The sequence below is a fragment of the Mesocricetus auratus genome, unplaced genomic scaffold (assembly GCF_017639785.1).
Source record: "Mesocricetus auratus isolate SY011 unplaced genomic scaffold, BCM_Maur_2.0 Super-Scaffold_6723, whole genome shotgun sequence".
Taxonomy (NCBI): domain Eukaryota; kingdom Metazoa; phylum Chordata; class Mammalia; order Rodentia; family Cricetidae; genus Mesocricetus; species Mesocricetus auratus.
In genome coordinates this window covers 6,617,223-6,633,801 of record NW_024429183.1, presented here as the reverse complement: position 1 = coordinate 6,633,801, position 16,579 = coordinate 6,617,223, and the positions used below count along the sequence as shown (strand labels likewise).

Below are 16,579 nucleotides of genomic sequence, written 5' to 3'. Positions count from 1 at the left end.
GCCTGTCCAAACAGCTGTGGTCATTTCATCTTAGTCACCAGAATCCATCGGTTCCCACTCTGGTTGTGTGCTTCATGTCAAGTCCTTAGGTGTCAAGTACCATGAATATTGGTGTGGGATAGAGCAGTGTGTTGGGTAATTTCCTGTTGCTGGCAGAGCAGCTTAAGGAAAGAAAGGTTTATGTGGGCTCACGGTTTGCAGTTATAGTCAGTCATGGCAGAGAAGGCATGGTGGTAGGAATAGGAGGCAGCTGGTTTCATGGCATCCACAGTCAGGAAGCAGAGAGAGGTGAACGCTGGTGCTCGGCTCACTGCCTCCTTTTATTCAGTCCAGGACCCCAGCCAGGGTCTTCTGGCCTCAATTAGCATATTCGACCTGATCCCTCACAGGCACTCCCGGGGGCTAGTCTCATCTAAATCATGTAGATCTTGTGGAGTTGGCTGTGTTAACATCACAGGTAAGCTGCAAACAGTGTTTTCATGGCAGTGAAGCACCTGCAGTTCATTAGGGGATGAGAGGTCCTGCGAAGAAAGACAAAAGCAGGAAGAGATGATGAGGGTGGCTATGCGAGCTGCCATTGTGGGTGTTGGGGCACACCTAGCTGGGAAGAGCCAGAGCGTGCAGATGTGGGGGAGAGGCCCAAGCATCCCAGGCAGCAGGAACAGGCCAGGTGAGCCAGGGGATGTCTTATATTTATTATGCAGTCAGAGGCTGACCTTGGTCTAGGATGAGACCCAAATATCTGATTGTGTATAGCAGCTCTTCGGACGGTTCCAGGAGGTAAACCCAAGAAACTACTCACAAAGTCATTCAAAGTATGAATCAATCCAGGATCTGTAGGAGGAAAGAATTTGAAAGTAAATAAGCACCATAGTTCTGAGTAAAAAGGAGAAATGGATGGAGGAGAACCCGAATGGAGGGGCCCACAGACTTGGGTGTCACCCTTTAAAATGCGTTTGGGAGCTGCAGAGGCTGGGCAGTGGTTAAGAGCACTTGCTATTCTTAGTTGGGATCTGAATTCAGTTTGCAACACCCATGTCTAGTGACTCAACTGCCTGTAACTCCAATTCTAGGGCACCTAACACCCTTTTCTGTGCCCCACAGGCACTTACGGGTACACGCACTTAACGGCACACAGATGCACACACATACACATACATTCATGTTTTACAAAAATGACATTCAGAGCAGCTAGTTTCCGTAGTGTAGAGGGTATGATGTTCAGAGTCCTGCAGCCTGGTGCAGTTTCTTTCCCTCCTCTTTAATGCTGCATGGGCAGCTCCCCAGACTCCTGTTGCTCCGTCTCAGCCCCCTGTTGTGGCTTTTCTACAGAACCTGTGCTCAGATCCTCTGGTCCGCCTAGAGGGGGGGGGGTGCATGAAGCTTGCTCAGGCCTCTAGCTCCCAGTGCACAGCCCCCTCTTGCTTAGGCCTCTTTCTGAGAGCTCTGTCAGTCTTGGGACTTCCTCCTGTGTCTTTGGGAGGAACTGTGAGGCTGGCTGCTGTGCTCCTGCTGGAGACAGTGCCTTGAGAGTCTGTCAGAGGGTACCATCTGTGATTGAAATGTTAGCAATGAGTGATACTGCCTCAAGTGGAAACTAGAAAAGACCTTTGAAAAAACAAATAACAGCCTTTAGGGACTGGAGAGATGACTCAGTGCTTAAGAGTGCATAGTTCTAGTCCAGAGGACCTGAGTTCGGTTCCCAGCTACCAGGTCAGGCAGCTCACAATCTGTAACTCCAATTTCAGGGAATCTAGTGCTCTCTTCTGACCTCTGTGGGCACAGCACTCAAGTGCGCTAAGCTGTACTCAGATACAACTTTAAAAACATTTTTTTTAACCAGGCCATATGTCTTGGGCAATTGTAAGCTCACAACAGAATTGAAAGGAAGGTACAAAGAGTGCTGGACCTTCCCTGAGCCCACATATACACTGTCCCTACCCAGTAACCTCGCATCCCCACTAGAATGGTGTGCATATTACATCTTACAAACCTGTGTTGACACTGCCTGCTAACCCAGACTGCGGCTCACATTGGGCTCCCTCTGGTAGGTGTGTATTTTGTGGGTTTACACAAATGTGTCAATATATATGTTTGCCAGTACAGTGTCACACACAGGACTTTCACTACCCTAAACCATTTTTATGTGGTTTCTGGAAGCTCACAGTGTGAGGGAGTGTCATCTGTAAAACAAATTCTCTAAAGAACAAATGACTAGTTTGGGATTAAAAACTAGTGCTGGCACAGGCTGTCTCCAAGCTCCGCAGAGGGCCCGTTTCATAGCCACAGAGTTCCAGGTGACACGAGTCATTGCAACTTTGTGAATCATGCCATGAATCACCCCAAATCACAGTGCCAGGCTCCTTGGACATTACATTCCCTTGTGTTTTGCATGCAGATGAGTGTTCCCATCGGGAGAAGAAAGCCCTTCAGAGTAACTGTTTGTCACTCTGAATCCCTCCCATAGCGCTTTGTGTGTGTCTTGTCTTCATGTATGTGTGTACCACATGTGTGCGTAGGTCAGAAAAGGACAGCAGATGAATTATGAGAAAGTCCTGCCGATATGACTGGTTCTCCCTCGGCCCTGTTGCACCTGAAACCATCAGGTGGGGGTCTTTTGGCAGTACGTCAACTGTTTAACAGCAGCTAACGGTTCAGAATGCTTTTAAAATGAGTGTTGAGTATTGTGTTGGCAAAATTTCAATTGCTGTGATAAAATACTCAAGAAAATCAACCTAAAAGGAGGAAAGTTAGGTTTGAGCTCATGTTTTCAGTCCATGGTTCCTTGGACCTACTGAGGCTGAATGTCGTAGGAGAAATGCTTGTTAGAGTAAATCTGAAAGGGGCTCCTTCTCCAAACCCATAAATTTGAGTCCACAAAAGGATTGACTACCCATGAGTCAGAGCCCTCATGATCCAGTCACCTCTCAAAGGCTCTGGACCCTGGTTACAGTGGGGACTGTCCCTTCAACACGTGAGTCTTAGGGGGACGATTAAAAGCATCATTTTTCTCTTCCCAACCCCTCTGGGATCCCTGGTAAGATTACAGTGATAGGAAGAAGCAGTCTTGCCTCCCGAATGCTGGGATTAAAGGCGTGCACCACCACTACCACTACCAGGTTTATACAACCTGGTCCTTACTATTTTTTTTCATTTTTTTTATTTTGGGAAGGGTGGTGTGTGGGCAATGGATGTGCCCCAGCATGTGTGGAGATTACAGGACAAATTGCAGAAGTTGTTTCTGTCTGTCCACCAGATCATCAGGCTCCTCTGTCCGCTGAGCTGTCTCCCTGATCCTGAACAAAGAAAGTTTAATGTAAGGATCATTCAGTATAACAGGAGATTGGGGTAGCCATGGATTGGCTACTGGAAAAGGAAACTTTAAATTATAGGAGTAACAGATTGGAGCAGCAGCCACAGCCTGTGGGCTGACCTTACACAAGATATGCCTATATCTTACTGTAAGACAGAAGAGTCACACTGGTGGAACTTTCTGGAAATTGGGTTTCTAAGATGCCTGAGAAAGCTGCTCTGGGGAGGTGACTGAAGGTGGCCCCTGGATAGCCTGGCAAAGCAAAAGCCAGAGGCTAGGAAAGACCTGCGCCGTGGGGGCTCCTGGGTGACACCCTAGAATCAGGAGGCACAGCTCTCTTGTCCTGTGGGGTGCTGGGTGACACCCTAGAACCAGGAGGCACAGCTCTCTTGTCTTGTGGAGGTCCTGGGTGACACCCTAGAACCAGGAGGCACAGCTCTCTTGTCCTGCCGTCTTGTTTCTACTTTTGTTCTATTGATTGGTTTCCACTGCCTTCTGAAAAGCTTACCATTACCCCATTAAGAGACCCAGACCCACTTTCACAGAGCGGGCGGGCAAGGAGGGTGGATGGGAACAGAGGGACAATGCCACCGAAGATGGAGTTTCTTTCCAGGCAGGTCCTTGCAGCACTTTAGTCCCAAATAAACACACAGAGGCTTGTATTGATTATAAACAGTATGGACGATGGCTTAGGCTTCTTATTGGCTATCTCTCTCCTAATTATTATCCCGTTTCTTTTCAACTATGTATTTCCACAAGGCTGTGGTTTACCCGCAATGCTCCAGCATGTTACTCCTTCGGTGGCTACATGGTGTCGCTCTCTGGCAACTCTCTTGTGTTTCTTCCCCCCAGCATTCTCCTAGTCTGGAAGCCCTACCTATACTTACTGCCTGACTATATTAGCAGAAACAGCTTTATTTATCAACCATTAAGAGAAGCATGTATTCACAGCATACAGAAGGACATCCGGCATCAGCCACCCAGCACAGGGACTCTGACAGATGTCAGTAGTCATGACATCTCAGGTCAAAGGTTACTAGGAGACGTGCTTGCACATAGTGAATTTGGGAGGCTTAGGTATTGCTTATACTGTCTCTTGACTGAAGATTGCCTGCAGCTTCATTTTTAGTACCAAGCATACACATAGGCCCTACAGTGTCGCAAGTAAAGGCCCAGTAAATTCTTAGCTCAGTAGAAACTGTGAAGTCAGTAAGTAGTCAGGGATTTCAGTGCCAGAGAGAACCAAGTGTCCAAATACGCGCTTCATATGTACTTTGGAGACATACCTCCCGTCTTCTGCCCTGGTACCTGGCTGTGATCCAGGGCTGCTCATCACCATCAACCTTAGCTTCCCTCACTTTCCTGAGCTGAGTGGCAATAGCACCAGCTCAGTGACAGAACCATGTCTGTGTAATATGCAGTGTCTTCTTTCTGAATTACCTACTTTGGTTGGTTGGGACACATTTCCCAGCCACATTCTTGGAAAGGTTAGTAAGTTGACTGATGGCCGTGTGTACTTGAAAATGCCTCTATTCTATCCTGTTCTTTTGTTTTGTTTCAAGACAGGGTTTCTCTGTGTAGCCCTGGCTGTCCTGGAACTCACTCTGTAGGCCAGGCTGGCCTTGAACTCAGAGGTCTGTCTGTCTCTGCCTCCCAAATGCTGGGATCAAAGGTGGGCATGACCACTGCCCATTTCTCCATCCAGGCTTTATAAAAAAAATCTCATTTTGGTTGTTTTGTTTTGTTGTTGTTGTTTGGTGGGGAATTGTTTGTTGGTTTGTTTCTATGTTTTGAGACAAGGTCTCACTATGTTAGCTTCTCTGGCTTGGAATTTACAAAGATAACACCTGCCTCTGCCTTTCAAGTGCTGGGATTAGGAGTTTGGGCCATACACCTGGGTTTTCCTCACATCTAGACAGTTTGGTTGGCTGCCAAAGTCTTACTTGGAAATTCTTTTCCTTCAGAATCTTGATCCCTGGTATTACATCTTTCTATTTGTAAAGTAGGAAGCCATCCTGACTTTCATTCCTTCCTTTGTGGCCTGTTTAATTTCTAGGAGCTTGTAAGAATCTATTCCTGCTCCCGCATCTTTAGGCAGCATGGTGATATACCTTGGTTAGATCTGTCTTTTTCCACTTATGAGTATCACTAGGTATTTTTTTCTTTGACTTGGAGACAGCCCTGTTCTTTTTTCTTTTTTTTTTTTTTAGTGTAACATCTTTTTTTAATTTTTAATTTTTAATTTTATTTTTCTCAATATATGTTTTTATTTAAATTAGAAACATGAATGTTTCACATGTCAGTCCCAGCTCCCTCTCCCACCCCTCCTCCCTTGTCCCTTCACCAGTCCCCATGCCCCCACCCAGTCCCCACATCTCTAAAGTCTGTCATTTCATCCTGGGCAGGACCTAGGCCCTTCCCTATGTGTCCAGGCTGAGAGAGCATCCCTCTATTTGGGATGGGCTCCCAAAGCTCATTCATAAACCATGGTGAACACTGATCTACTACCCAAGGCCCCAGTGATTTCTGTGGCCTCCTCACTGACACTACATTCATGGAGTCTGGATCAGTCTCCTGTTGACCTCTCAGCCTTCAGTCTGGGATTCAAGAGCTCCCCCTTATCTTATCAGCTGTCTGTGTGGGTTTCATCATCATGGTCTTGACCCCTTTGCTCATCACTCCTCCATCTCTGTCACTAGGTTCCAGAAGTTCAGTTCAGTGTTTAGCTGTGGGTATCTGTCTCTGCTTCCATCAATCCCTGGATGAAGGTTCTAGGATGGCATATAGGATAGTCATCAACCCTATCATCAAGGAGGGACAGCCCTGTTCTTAAATGTTCAACCTTCTGGATTAATCTTCCAATTTTCTTAATGTAGCTCTCCTTTTTTCTAACTTTTCCTCTCGTTTTTTGAGATTTTATTTATTTTTCTTTTATGTGTATACATGTTTGCCTGAATTTATGTCTGTGTGTCACATGCATACAGTACCCACAGAGACCAGAAGAGGGTTCCACTGGCCTGGGACTGGAGGTACAGATAGTAATGAGATGCCATGTGGATGATGGGAATTAAACCGAGGTCCTCTGAAAGAGCAGCCAGTGCTCTTAACCACTGAGGCCTCTCTCCAGCCCCCTTTTTGTTGGTGTTGTTTTTAATTGAAGGCAGTGTCTCATTGCACATCACTGGCTTTCTGCTCTTGCAGTAGATCTCAGTTCAGTTTCTGGCACCCGCATCAGTTGTCTCAGAACGGCCTGGCACTCCAGCCCCTGGATGATCTGATGCCTCAGGACTGTATGAGCACCTGCACACACGTGGACACACATGTGCATAATTAAAAGCAAACCCTAGTGTGGACTATGACCAAAAGCTCAAAAAGTATACTTGCTGCTCAGTACATGTTGTGTTATAGTGTTTAGTGCATAACTATTTAGAGCTGTTTCTATTGGTTCATAGAAGTTTTACATTTTTTTCCCTTTCCTAGGACAAAGTTAAACTATAATCCTCCAAAAGATGACGGATCCACTTATAAGATTGAACTTGAAGGGATATCGGTAATGGTTATGAGAGAGATCCTGGATTACATCTTCAGTGGGCAGGTATGGTGAGACCCAGGCTCCAGACATAGCAGAGGCTTCCCAGCTTTCAGAGTGGTACTGCTATGTCATCTTCTGCCATCAGGGGCATCTGTTAGCATCTTCCTGGCAATGACCCCACATCTGTGTTCTTTCAGACTCTGTCCCTAAAAGAACAACACAGTTAGATCATAGACCAAATCCCAGCTTATGCTCTTCTGAGGTCCACCCTCCAGGCTGAGATTGGAAGAACGGTGCACCCTCACTGCTGACTCTTGCCACCACATCTTGAATCTGATCTTGCACCCACCCTGTCTGGACCTTCTCTGTCTGCATGGAAACAGGAGCTTCTCTGTGCAGCAGGACTTATTCTATAGAAACAGTTTCCTGTGGGTCATTACCACGAAAGGCACCTCACATTGAAAGTCACCCTTGTATGCATGGGTGGTCCTGCATTTCACCCCACGCCTGCCTGTCTTCCTGCATTCCCTCTACTCTTGGTGCTACACTGTTTCTAGAGATGTGGTATTGCCCAGGCAAGAAATAGTAAACAACTGGACTGCTTTCTTTTCCTTGCCTTCCAACCCCATCCTCTTTCTGTAATTTAAGTTCTAACATACAACTCTTACGACACTTAGCAGGGCCACAGAGAAAGGTTCAGAGAGCTTGCTAGTCTCCCAGGCCCAGCAGCTGCAGCAGGTGGCTCACAACCACCTGGAACTCCAACTCCAGGAGATCTTATGGATCGAGCATACACACACACATACAAGTAGATAAAAATAATCTTTAAAAAAAAAAAGGTGTGCCTTGGGAAGCAGAGGCAGGTAGATCTCTGTGAGTTCAAGGCCAGCCTGGTCTACAGAGCGAGTGCCAGGACAGCTAGGGCTGCTCCACTGAGAAATCCTGTCCCAGAAAAACAAAAAAGAAACAGATAGTGTGTTGCACAGTTAGGTGTGTGAAAGTGTGCTCTGCCATTTTCTCCAAGATCTCAGTCCTCTCTGTTGGAACCTTCTTCGTTGCTGCTGCTCCCCCACCTCCCCTGTTCTAAAAGGCCTGTTTTCCAGTAGTTTCTAAGTGTTTGGAGTGCATTGCCTATCTTTTCTAAATACATTCGTTCTGTCCACACACTCAGGGATCCTAGTCCTGTTGAAGTGTGTGATGTGATTTTGTAGGAAAACATAGTTTAGGGGACTCCTTTTTCCCTAAACACAAGGCAATGGGTATTAAAAGTGAATGAGCTAGAGTCCTTTTGGCATGGCCCCTAAGGTCCTAGAAGCACTCCGCAGCAGCAAGGACCCAGGCATCTGACCAGCCAGGTCTGACTTGCAGAGTGGAGTCAGTGCAGTTACGAGCACAGCAGGTGATGGGCCACTGAGGGCATGCTCTGTGCAGGCTTTGACTGCAGCCTGGGGACTGTCTGCAGACTGACTGCTAGGATTTGTCCCAGTTTAAACTTTCGAATCCATTTGGCAACGTAAGCTGTGACAGACTTCTAAAATAGCTGTTTGGTTTAATTGAGATGTGATTTTGTGTTTCTGCATGGATTTGTATCTGCAGTTGTTCCCAGTCTTCTGGCTGAATTTAACATTCTTGGGGCTGGGTTGTGGCTTAATGGTAGAGCTCTTACCTGGAATGCATGAGGCCCTGAGTTCCATCCCAAGCAATGCAAAAAAAAAAAAAAAAATAGAAATAAAAGAAGAGGAAGAGGGCTGGACAGATGACTCAGTGAATAAAGGCTCTGCTGCAGCCCTGATAACATAGTTCATTCTGAAGAACTCACATGGGAAAAAGAGACTATCCATTCCTGAAAGGTCCTGTGACCTCCACAGGTATCCTGGCACACATACACCCACACACACTGTCTTAGGGTTTCCACTGCTGTGATGAAACACCATGACCAAAGCAGCTTGGAGAGGAAAGGGTTTACTTGGCTTACACTTCCACATTACAGTCCATCACTGAAGGAAGTCAGGACAGGAACTCAAACAGGGCAAGAACCTGGAGGCAGGAGCTGATGCAGAGGCCATGGAGGGTGCTGCTTACTGTCTTGTTCTCATAGCTTGCTCAGACTGCTTTCTTATAGAACCCAGGACCACCAGCCCAGGGATGTCCCACCTCCCGCATCAATCACTAGTTAAGGAAATGCCCTACAGGTTTGCCTATAGCCTGATCTTACAGAGGCATTTTCACAGATGAGTCTTCCTCCTCTCTGATGACTCTAGCTTGTGTCTAGTTGATGTGAAACAAACCAGCACACATACAAACAAACAAGAAACCCAAACAACAAAAAAGATACAAAAAGAAGAAAAAGTTAGTAATGTCCCTAGCATGGAAATTTTTCCTCACTTAGTATATTACTAACCACAATTCTGTGCTCAGTTTCTAAGGCAATTGGTAATAACACATTTTTAAATCTGTAGTATGAAAATGTATAGAATATGGTAAAGTGTTTTTTGCTGGACTCTGGACTCTCATTTTGAAGCAGCAAAGTCTGGGGGAGCTTGGCTGTGGTGTGGCATTTTACAGTTGCATGGAGAAGCTTGAGGCAGGGAGAGAAAGATGCATCAGACAGGACACTGGAGAAAACTAGACTCAGAGTAAGGGAAACCTGTACTTGAGGGATTTATTCCAGAAGGTAGTTTGAGTCCCACATGCTTTGGCATTGAGCACGGGCTGCTGAGGAAATACAAAGCCCCCGCATTGGTGGCTTGCACCCACTTGGCAGACAGGAACCCTGATGTATCTAGAGATAACTCCAATTTCCACTAACAGCAGTACTGTTCCTGAATGCTCGTCTGTTTTTTGTGGGGGTTGAAAATGTGGACACATGGGTATGTTCTCAACAGGAGAGTATAAGTCATGCTGGCACAGGAGGGGAAGGCCTGGACAGGTGAACAGGTTAAAAGTCAGACATGCCTGCTGTGAGAGAAGTCCCCTTCATGCCTCAGACTCTCGAAAGATGTGCTGTATGTGGTCAACACTGCCAGTCATCTTTGACCTCCAACAGAGGGAAGTTGAGGGTAGGAGAAATGACTCTGTTGTTAAGAGTGCTTCCTACTCCTGCAGAGGACTTGAGTTCAGTTCCTGGCTTCCATGTTGGCATCTCACAACTGCCTGTAACTCCAACTCCAGTGGGATTCAATGCCTCTGACCAGTGGGCAACCACACTCATGTGCACATACATATGATTAAAAATAAATCTTTAAAGATAAAAGAAAAAAGTGGCAACTTCCTGTGTACCAGAACTAGTGGTTTGGGTTAGTGGTCTGCATTCAGATATAAAATGTTTATGGTCCTCTTACAGATCAGGCTAAATGAAGACACAATCCAAGATGTTGTGCAGGCAGCCGACCTGCTGCTGCTGACGGACCTTAAAACCTTGTGCTGTGAGTTCTTGGAGGGCTGCATTGCTGCAGAGAACTGCATCGGCATCCGCGACTTTGCACTGCACTATTGCCTGCACCATGTGCATTACCTGGCCACGGAGTACCTGGAGACTCACTTCCGAGATGTCAGCAACACAGAGGAGTTCCTGGAGCTGAGTCCACAGAAGCTCAAAGAAGTGATCTCTCTTGAGAAGCTGAATGTTGGCAACGAAAGATACGTGTTTGAGGCAGTGATTCGGTGGATAGCACATGACACAGAGATGAGAAAGGTACCTGCCCTCAGGACATGGCTGCGGGTTCCCTTTTCGTTAATGTGTTTATTTACTTTGTGTCATGGGAGGGGTGCATGTGAAGCCGGAGGCCAACCATTGATGATGTTCCTTAAGAACACTATCCATCCCTTTGAGGGTCTCATTAACTTGGAGCTCAGGATTAGGATGGACTGGCTAGTCAACAAGCCTCAGAGATCCTCCTGCCTCTACCTTCCCAGCCCTGGGATCCAGCCATGGTGCACACCACCATGCCCAGCAATCTTACATGCATTCTGGCGATCAGGCTCAGGTCAGCACACTTGGAGGGCATCCACTTTACTAAGTGAGCCAGCCCTTCATTTATTTTTAACACACATCACAGTAGTTTGTCTTCTCCATCTTGAAAGACTCACAAGTTGTGAACTAAAGGATATCTGGAAAACATCTTCTGACTGTTGCTGTTAACAGTCATCTGGCTGGGATCTCTACTCTTTCCAAAGAGCAAGGATAAACACTTGGTTGCTGGCAGTCCTAGGTACTGGACAGATCCAAAGGCTCATACTCCAGCCCTAAGAGCCGGGAGCTTGTTTGTCCAAGTTGTTAAGTCAGACTTGTGGCTGGAGATGCTCAGTTTGGAGGCTTCTTGCTTTGAGCTTCAGTTGCCAGTGGTCCTGACATTGACAGCTCTTATAACTCTGGGCTTCTGGCAGCAGTGGGCTCCCTCCTACAGCTTCTAGAGTGTTTGAGGGCCTCGGGTGTTGACCTTAGCTCCTACAGAGGTGAGCGTTATGGTCCTCAGGCCTAAGATCTCTAAGACCCTTGGATTTTACATCTTAGCAGTTCTCTGAAACAGGGCTCATAGTTTCTCTGTTTTAGCTCTTTACAGCCTTCATTATCTCCTGCACCCCGATCCTGGTCACTTTATGGACCTCTTCAACTGTCCTACTCCTGCTGCACCCCGATCCTGGTCACTTTATGGACCTCTTCAACTGTCCTACTCCTGCTGCCATTGATTGCTGTCCACTTTATTCTCTTGCATTTTTCCAGTCTCTCCTCTTTATGTCATAGTTCATCATAAGCTAACAGTTAAGATCAAAAGTCAGAATGAAGGGCCACTGAAGGATAACCTTTGGGGGAGACCTAATATTGCAACACTAGGGGACAACACAGGAGGGCAGCTTCCAACTGACATAAAAAATTTGCTTCTATAGCCAGAAAGGAAGTATGGCAATGGTGTTTGGAATTACAGCTGTCCTTTAGGATTGCCAGAGAGGAGATGGCTATATTTATGCCAGTCACAGAAGACCTTCATGATAAAGAAGGACTGTTTGCACTAACATCAGACTGGCCACCAGGGAAATCTCGAATGCCGGCCTGGGTGAAAATGGCTGCTGGGGGTTAGTGAGGCTTGTGATGGACAAAAGGTCCAGTGCAGGGTGTCTAAAATGCTGTGCTAAGATAGTGGAGCCAGAGTGCTGCCTCAGTAGCAAGCAGTTGTGGTCACCATGTAGCGCCCTCACTCTAGCAGCAAGCAGCTGTGTCTTCTCCCAAAGGCATCTGGAGAATATGTAAAGCAGGGCATGAAGGAGGTCCAGCTGGCTGCTTAGCTGATAGTCCTCTACTAAAGGCTGCTAGAGTCAGATTCCCCCAGCCCCCAGCATCTTAGCTGATTTGGAGGGAAAATAAAAAATTAAAGAGATGCCTAGCTGGGCATGGGTAGATGCCTTAATTCCAGTGCTTTGGAGACAGAGATGGACATTATCCCAGAGTTCAAGGCCAGCCTGGTTGCCATACAAGTTCCAGACCACACAAGACTACACAGTGAAACCCTGTCTCAAATAAAAATAAAAACCAAGAAGGGAAGGGTTGTTTACAGTAAAGGTTGTCATTAATACTAGCAGTACTTGATTCAGAGACCCACAGCCAAACATTATATGGAGCTCAGGGAACCCTGTGGAAGAGGGAGAGGAAGGTTATAGGGATCAGGAGGGAAGAGGACACCACAGCACACAGGATCAGCTAAGCTAGGCTTGTAGGTGCTCACAGAGACTGAAGCAACAGTCACAGAGCACTCCTAACAGTGGGCTGAAGGTTTCTCTGACTCTTTGCTTTTACTCCAGCTGGGTTGCCTTGTCCATCCCAAATATGAGGGCTTGTGCCTAGTCTCGCTGTACCTTGTTAGGCCATGTTTGGTTGCTATTCCAGGAGGCCTGCTCTTTTCTAAAGGGAAATGGAGGAGGAGTGGATATGACTGGGGGAGGGGGGGTTTTGTGTATTATATCAGAGAAGAATAAATAAAGCAAAAACAATTAGCAGTGCTTGCTGGGTGGGGTAGTGTGTGCCTTTAATCCCAACACTCTAAAGGCAGAGGCAAGTAAATCTGAGTTTAAGGCCAGCCTGGTCTATAGAGTGAGTTCCAGGTCAGCCAGAGAAACCCTGTCTCGAAAAACAAAACAACAACAACAAAAACATTAGCCGTGCTTTCACGCTATTTAACCTCATACCTCCGAGGAGATTTGAGTCGTTTCATTTGCCCCCAAAGACTCAGTCTGAGAGAGCAGCCCATGTACTTCACAGTATGGGCACCTATAGAGCCATACTTGCCATCACACATTGCTTTTAATTGGGAATGCAGTTTAAGCTTAAGCTGGAGTTTTCTGAACTGCCCTGAACCTTTGCTACAGAAAGTGCCAGGCCACCCTCTCTCACGGTGCTGTGTCAGCAGACAGGAGTGGAGCATGGAGTCTGGCAGAAGAGCTCTTCTGAGGCTTTCCCTGGAGTGACCGACGCCATGTCAGGAGGTGCCACACAAACAAGGAAAGTCTGAGAAGATGGCCCCGGCACAGACCTGCCACCCTCACTTTATTTCCTGGAACCTGTGTAAAGAAAAAAAAAAAGCAAGACCCCGACTGTGGTGGCGCACGCTTTTAACCCCAGACTCAAGAGACAGAGGCAGGCGGATCTCTGAGTTTGAGACCAGCCTGGTCTACAGAGTGAGTTCCAGGACAGCCAGGGCTACACAGAGAAACCCTATCTCAAAAAAGCTAATAAATAGGTGAGAAAGACAGACACAGAGAGAGAGGGAGGGAGAGAGAGACAGAGAGAGAGAGGGAGGGAGAGGAAGAGAGATAATTGATAGGTAGACAGACAGAAGATGGATGGATGGATAGATGGATAGACAGACAGACAGCAGGATGTAGCGGTGCACATCTGTAATCCCAGCACTCCTGCAGTGAGATGGGAGGCGCAGACAGGAGACTCACCTGGAAGCTCATGTACCAGCCAGCCTGGAGTACACTGCACAGCAGAAATGACGGACCCTGCTTCAGAGAGGTAGAAGGGAGAACTAACTACTGAACATGGTCCTCTGATCTCTGCTCACACTCCATGGCATGTGTGTACCCTCATTCATTCATTCATTCATTCATTCATTCACACACAACTAGATTTAAAAGAAATAAACTGTAGCTCTCTACATATATGTGACAGTTGTGTACCTTGATCTGTTCATGAGACTCCTAGCAGTGGGAGCAGGGGCTGTCCCTAATGCTTTGGCTGGCTCTTGGGAATCTATTCCTCATATTGGATTGTCTTGCCCAGCCTAAATACAAGGGGATGTGCTTAGTCTTCCCACAGCTTTGATATGCCATACTTTGTTGATACCCTCAGACACCTGCCCTTTTCTGAACAGAAACAGGAGTGGATGGGGGTGGGGATGGAAGGAGAGGAAGGAGGGGAAACTTCGTTCAAGCTGTAAAATAAATTAACTAAATTTTTAAAAGAGAGAAAGAAATTGTAATTAAAGTTAAACAGGGAGGCAGGGCATGGCAGCACTTTAATCCCAGCATTCAGGAGGCAGAAGCAGGTGGATCTGTTCGCATTCGAGGTCAGCCTGGTCTACATAGCAAGCTCCAGGACAACCAGAGCTAAATGAGATTCTGTCTGAAAAGTAATAGCAACAACAAAAAAAAAAGCATATGGAGAAGGTCTGGGAACAATGGCTTCAGGAGGGTCTTAGGAAACAACAGCCTTTAGGTCCCCATTGGGATCCAACAGGGAATATAGCTTGCTTTCAATTCTTCTTTCCAGTTACTTGTTTCAAAATAAGAAATGTATTGGGCTGGTTTTAGAGACTAGATTTTGGGATGCATAATTACACTGTCCTTTGTTCTTGGCAATGACTGTCTCAGCTCCTAGTGATTATCTTATAGCTTGTAAATTTTGTTAAGCCTGTGAGCGTGTACACTCAGAAACCACACTTTTCGTCTTAGCTGCAGTTTAGGCCTCCTAGTGTTCTGCTCTATGTTAGGTATTGTGGGGAGGGAGATACTCAGAGAGGCCACTAGGAGACACTGCTCCTGTATCATCCTCTTGCTCAGGGTGTTCAAGGTGACTAGTTACCGGGAACCAGGGCAGTTCTCTGTCCTTTGGCAAATCTGACTTCTCAGAGTATGGAAAAGTATGTCTGAACTTACTCGGTCCCCTTACCCACAGAGGCAGTACCCACAGAGATCAAGTCCATGGTCAAAATCACCCAGAGCATGCCCAAATGTCAGAGATGGCCACTGAGACCCAAAAATACCCAAAGCTGTAAGGTAGTTTGAACCGTGACCATTGCAGGAATTATTATACAATTGTGGGGACTTTTTAAACCTTTGGCTTTGCTGATTTTCTTACAATATTAATGTTGATCTGTTCCCATGTTTACCATACTATACTTACTATTTTCTTTCTGGTGTTTTAGTGAGAATGGCTTAGTCACAGTCTGTCCAGACAGTGAGATAAATCAGTATGGCTGCTTTCACTTAGGTAACCCACCAGAATAGGACCCTTCAGGGTATGGGAAGCTTTTGAAACTTTGCAATACAAATACAAACAGATTTTTGTTTGTTTGTTTTGTAATTAAACCTTTATTCCCAGAGACTAGACAAGAAAAATTAAAAAGGAGAGCAGAGTACCACACTCTGTAATCCCAGGACTTGGAGTCTTGAGGCAGGAGGATGGTCGGCTTGAGGCCAGCCTAGATTACATAGCAAGACCCTGTCTCAAAAGAAAGAAGAGGGGAGCTGGAGAAATGACTGAGCAGTTAAGATGCTTGCTGCTCTGCAGAGGACCAGAGTTGGATTCTCAGCACACACATCAATCAGGTGGCTCACAACCACCTGTAACTCTAGCTCCACTAGCTCTAATGCCCCCTTCTTTGCCCTGTAGGCACCTACACAATACACATAATTAAAAATAAAAGGAACGTATTTAAAAACAGGGAGCTGGAAAATGACTCAGCAGTTATGAACATTTGCTGTTTTTATAGAGGACCCAACTTGAGTTCCTAGCATTCACATTGGGCAGCTCACGTGAGCCAGTAACTCTAGCTCCAGAGAATTGGATGCCCTCTTCTGGCCCACAGAAACCTACACAAACACACACACAAATAAAAGTAAAATTGCTGGGACTGGAGAGTTGGCTTACTGGTAAGAACACTTGTTGCAAAGGATCCAGGTTTGATTCCCGGCCTCATATGGAGGCTCACCACCTCTTGGTGGTGTAAGTGCAAACAAAATACTCATACACATAAAATAATAAAAGTGAAATTAAATCTTTTTTTAAAAAAAAGAATAAGGGGCCGGGCGGTGGTGGTGCACGCCTTTAATCCCAGCACTCAGGAGGCAGAGGCAGGCGGATCTCTGTGAGTTCGAGGCCGGGCTGGACCGACAGCCTCCAAAACAATACAGAGAAACCCTGTCTTGTGAAAACCAAAAAAAAAAAAAAAGAATAAGGGCCTGGTTGCATATTCAGGCTGTGCTGGGTATGACAGTGTCTGCTAATAGACAGTTCGTGGCCACCATCTGCTGAGAATCAGGAAGTATTTGAGAAGACCCGTGTCACCCCTCTCCTGTCCCTCCTCCTCCCTCTGCAGGTTCACATGAAGGATGTCATGTCAGCACTCTGGGTTTCAGGGCTGGATTCCAGCTACCTGCGGGAGCAGATGCTGAATGAACCCTTGGTACGAGAAATCGTCAAAGAGTGCAGCAACATCCCACTCAGCCAGCCGCAGCAG

The 16,579-nt window shown here is 46.5% G+C and overlaps 1 protein-coding gene across 1 annotated transcript in view; it reads left to right on the top strand.

Moving 5' to 3' along the window:
• Gan (gigaxonin) overlaps nt 1-16,579 on the top strand; it is a 60,851-nt gene that overhangs the window by 19,469 nt on the left and 24,803 nt on the right. The window contains 3 exon segments of the mRNA XM_040736261.1: nt 6,794-6,908; nt 10,189-10,539; nt 16,439-16,579. Coding sequence (XP_040592195.1) covers nt 6,794-6,908; nt 10,189-10,539; nt 16,439-16,579 — 607 coding nt within the window.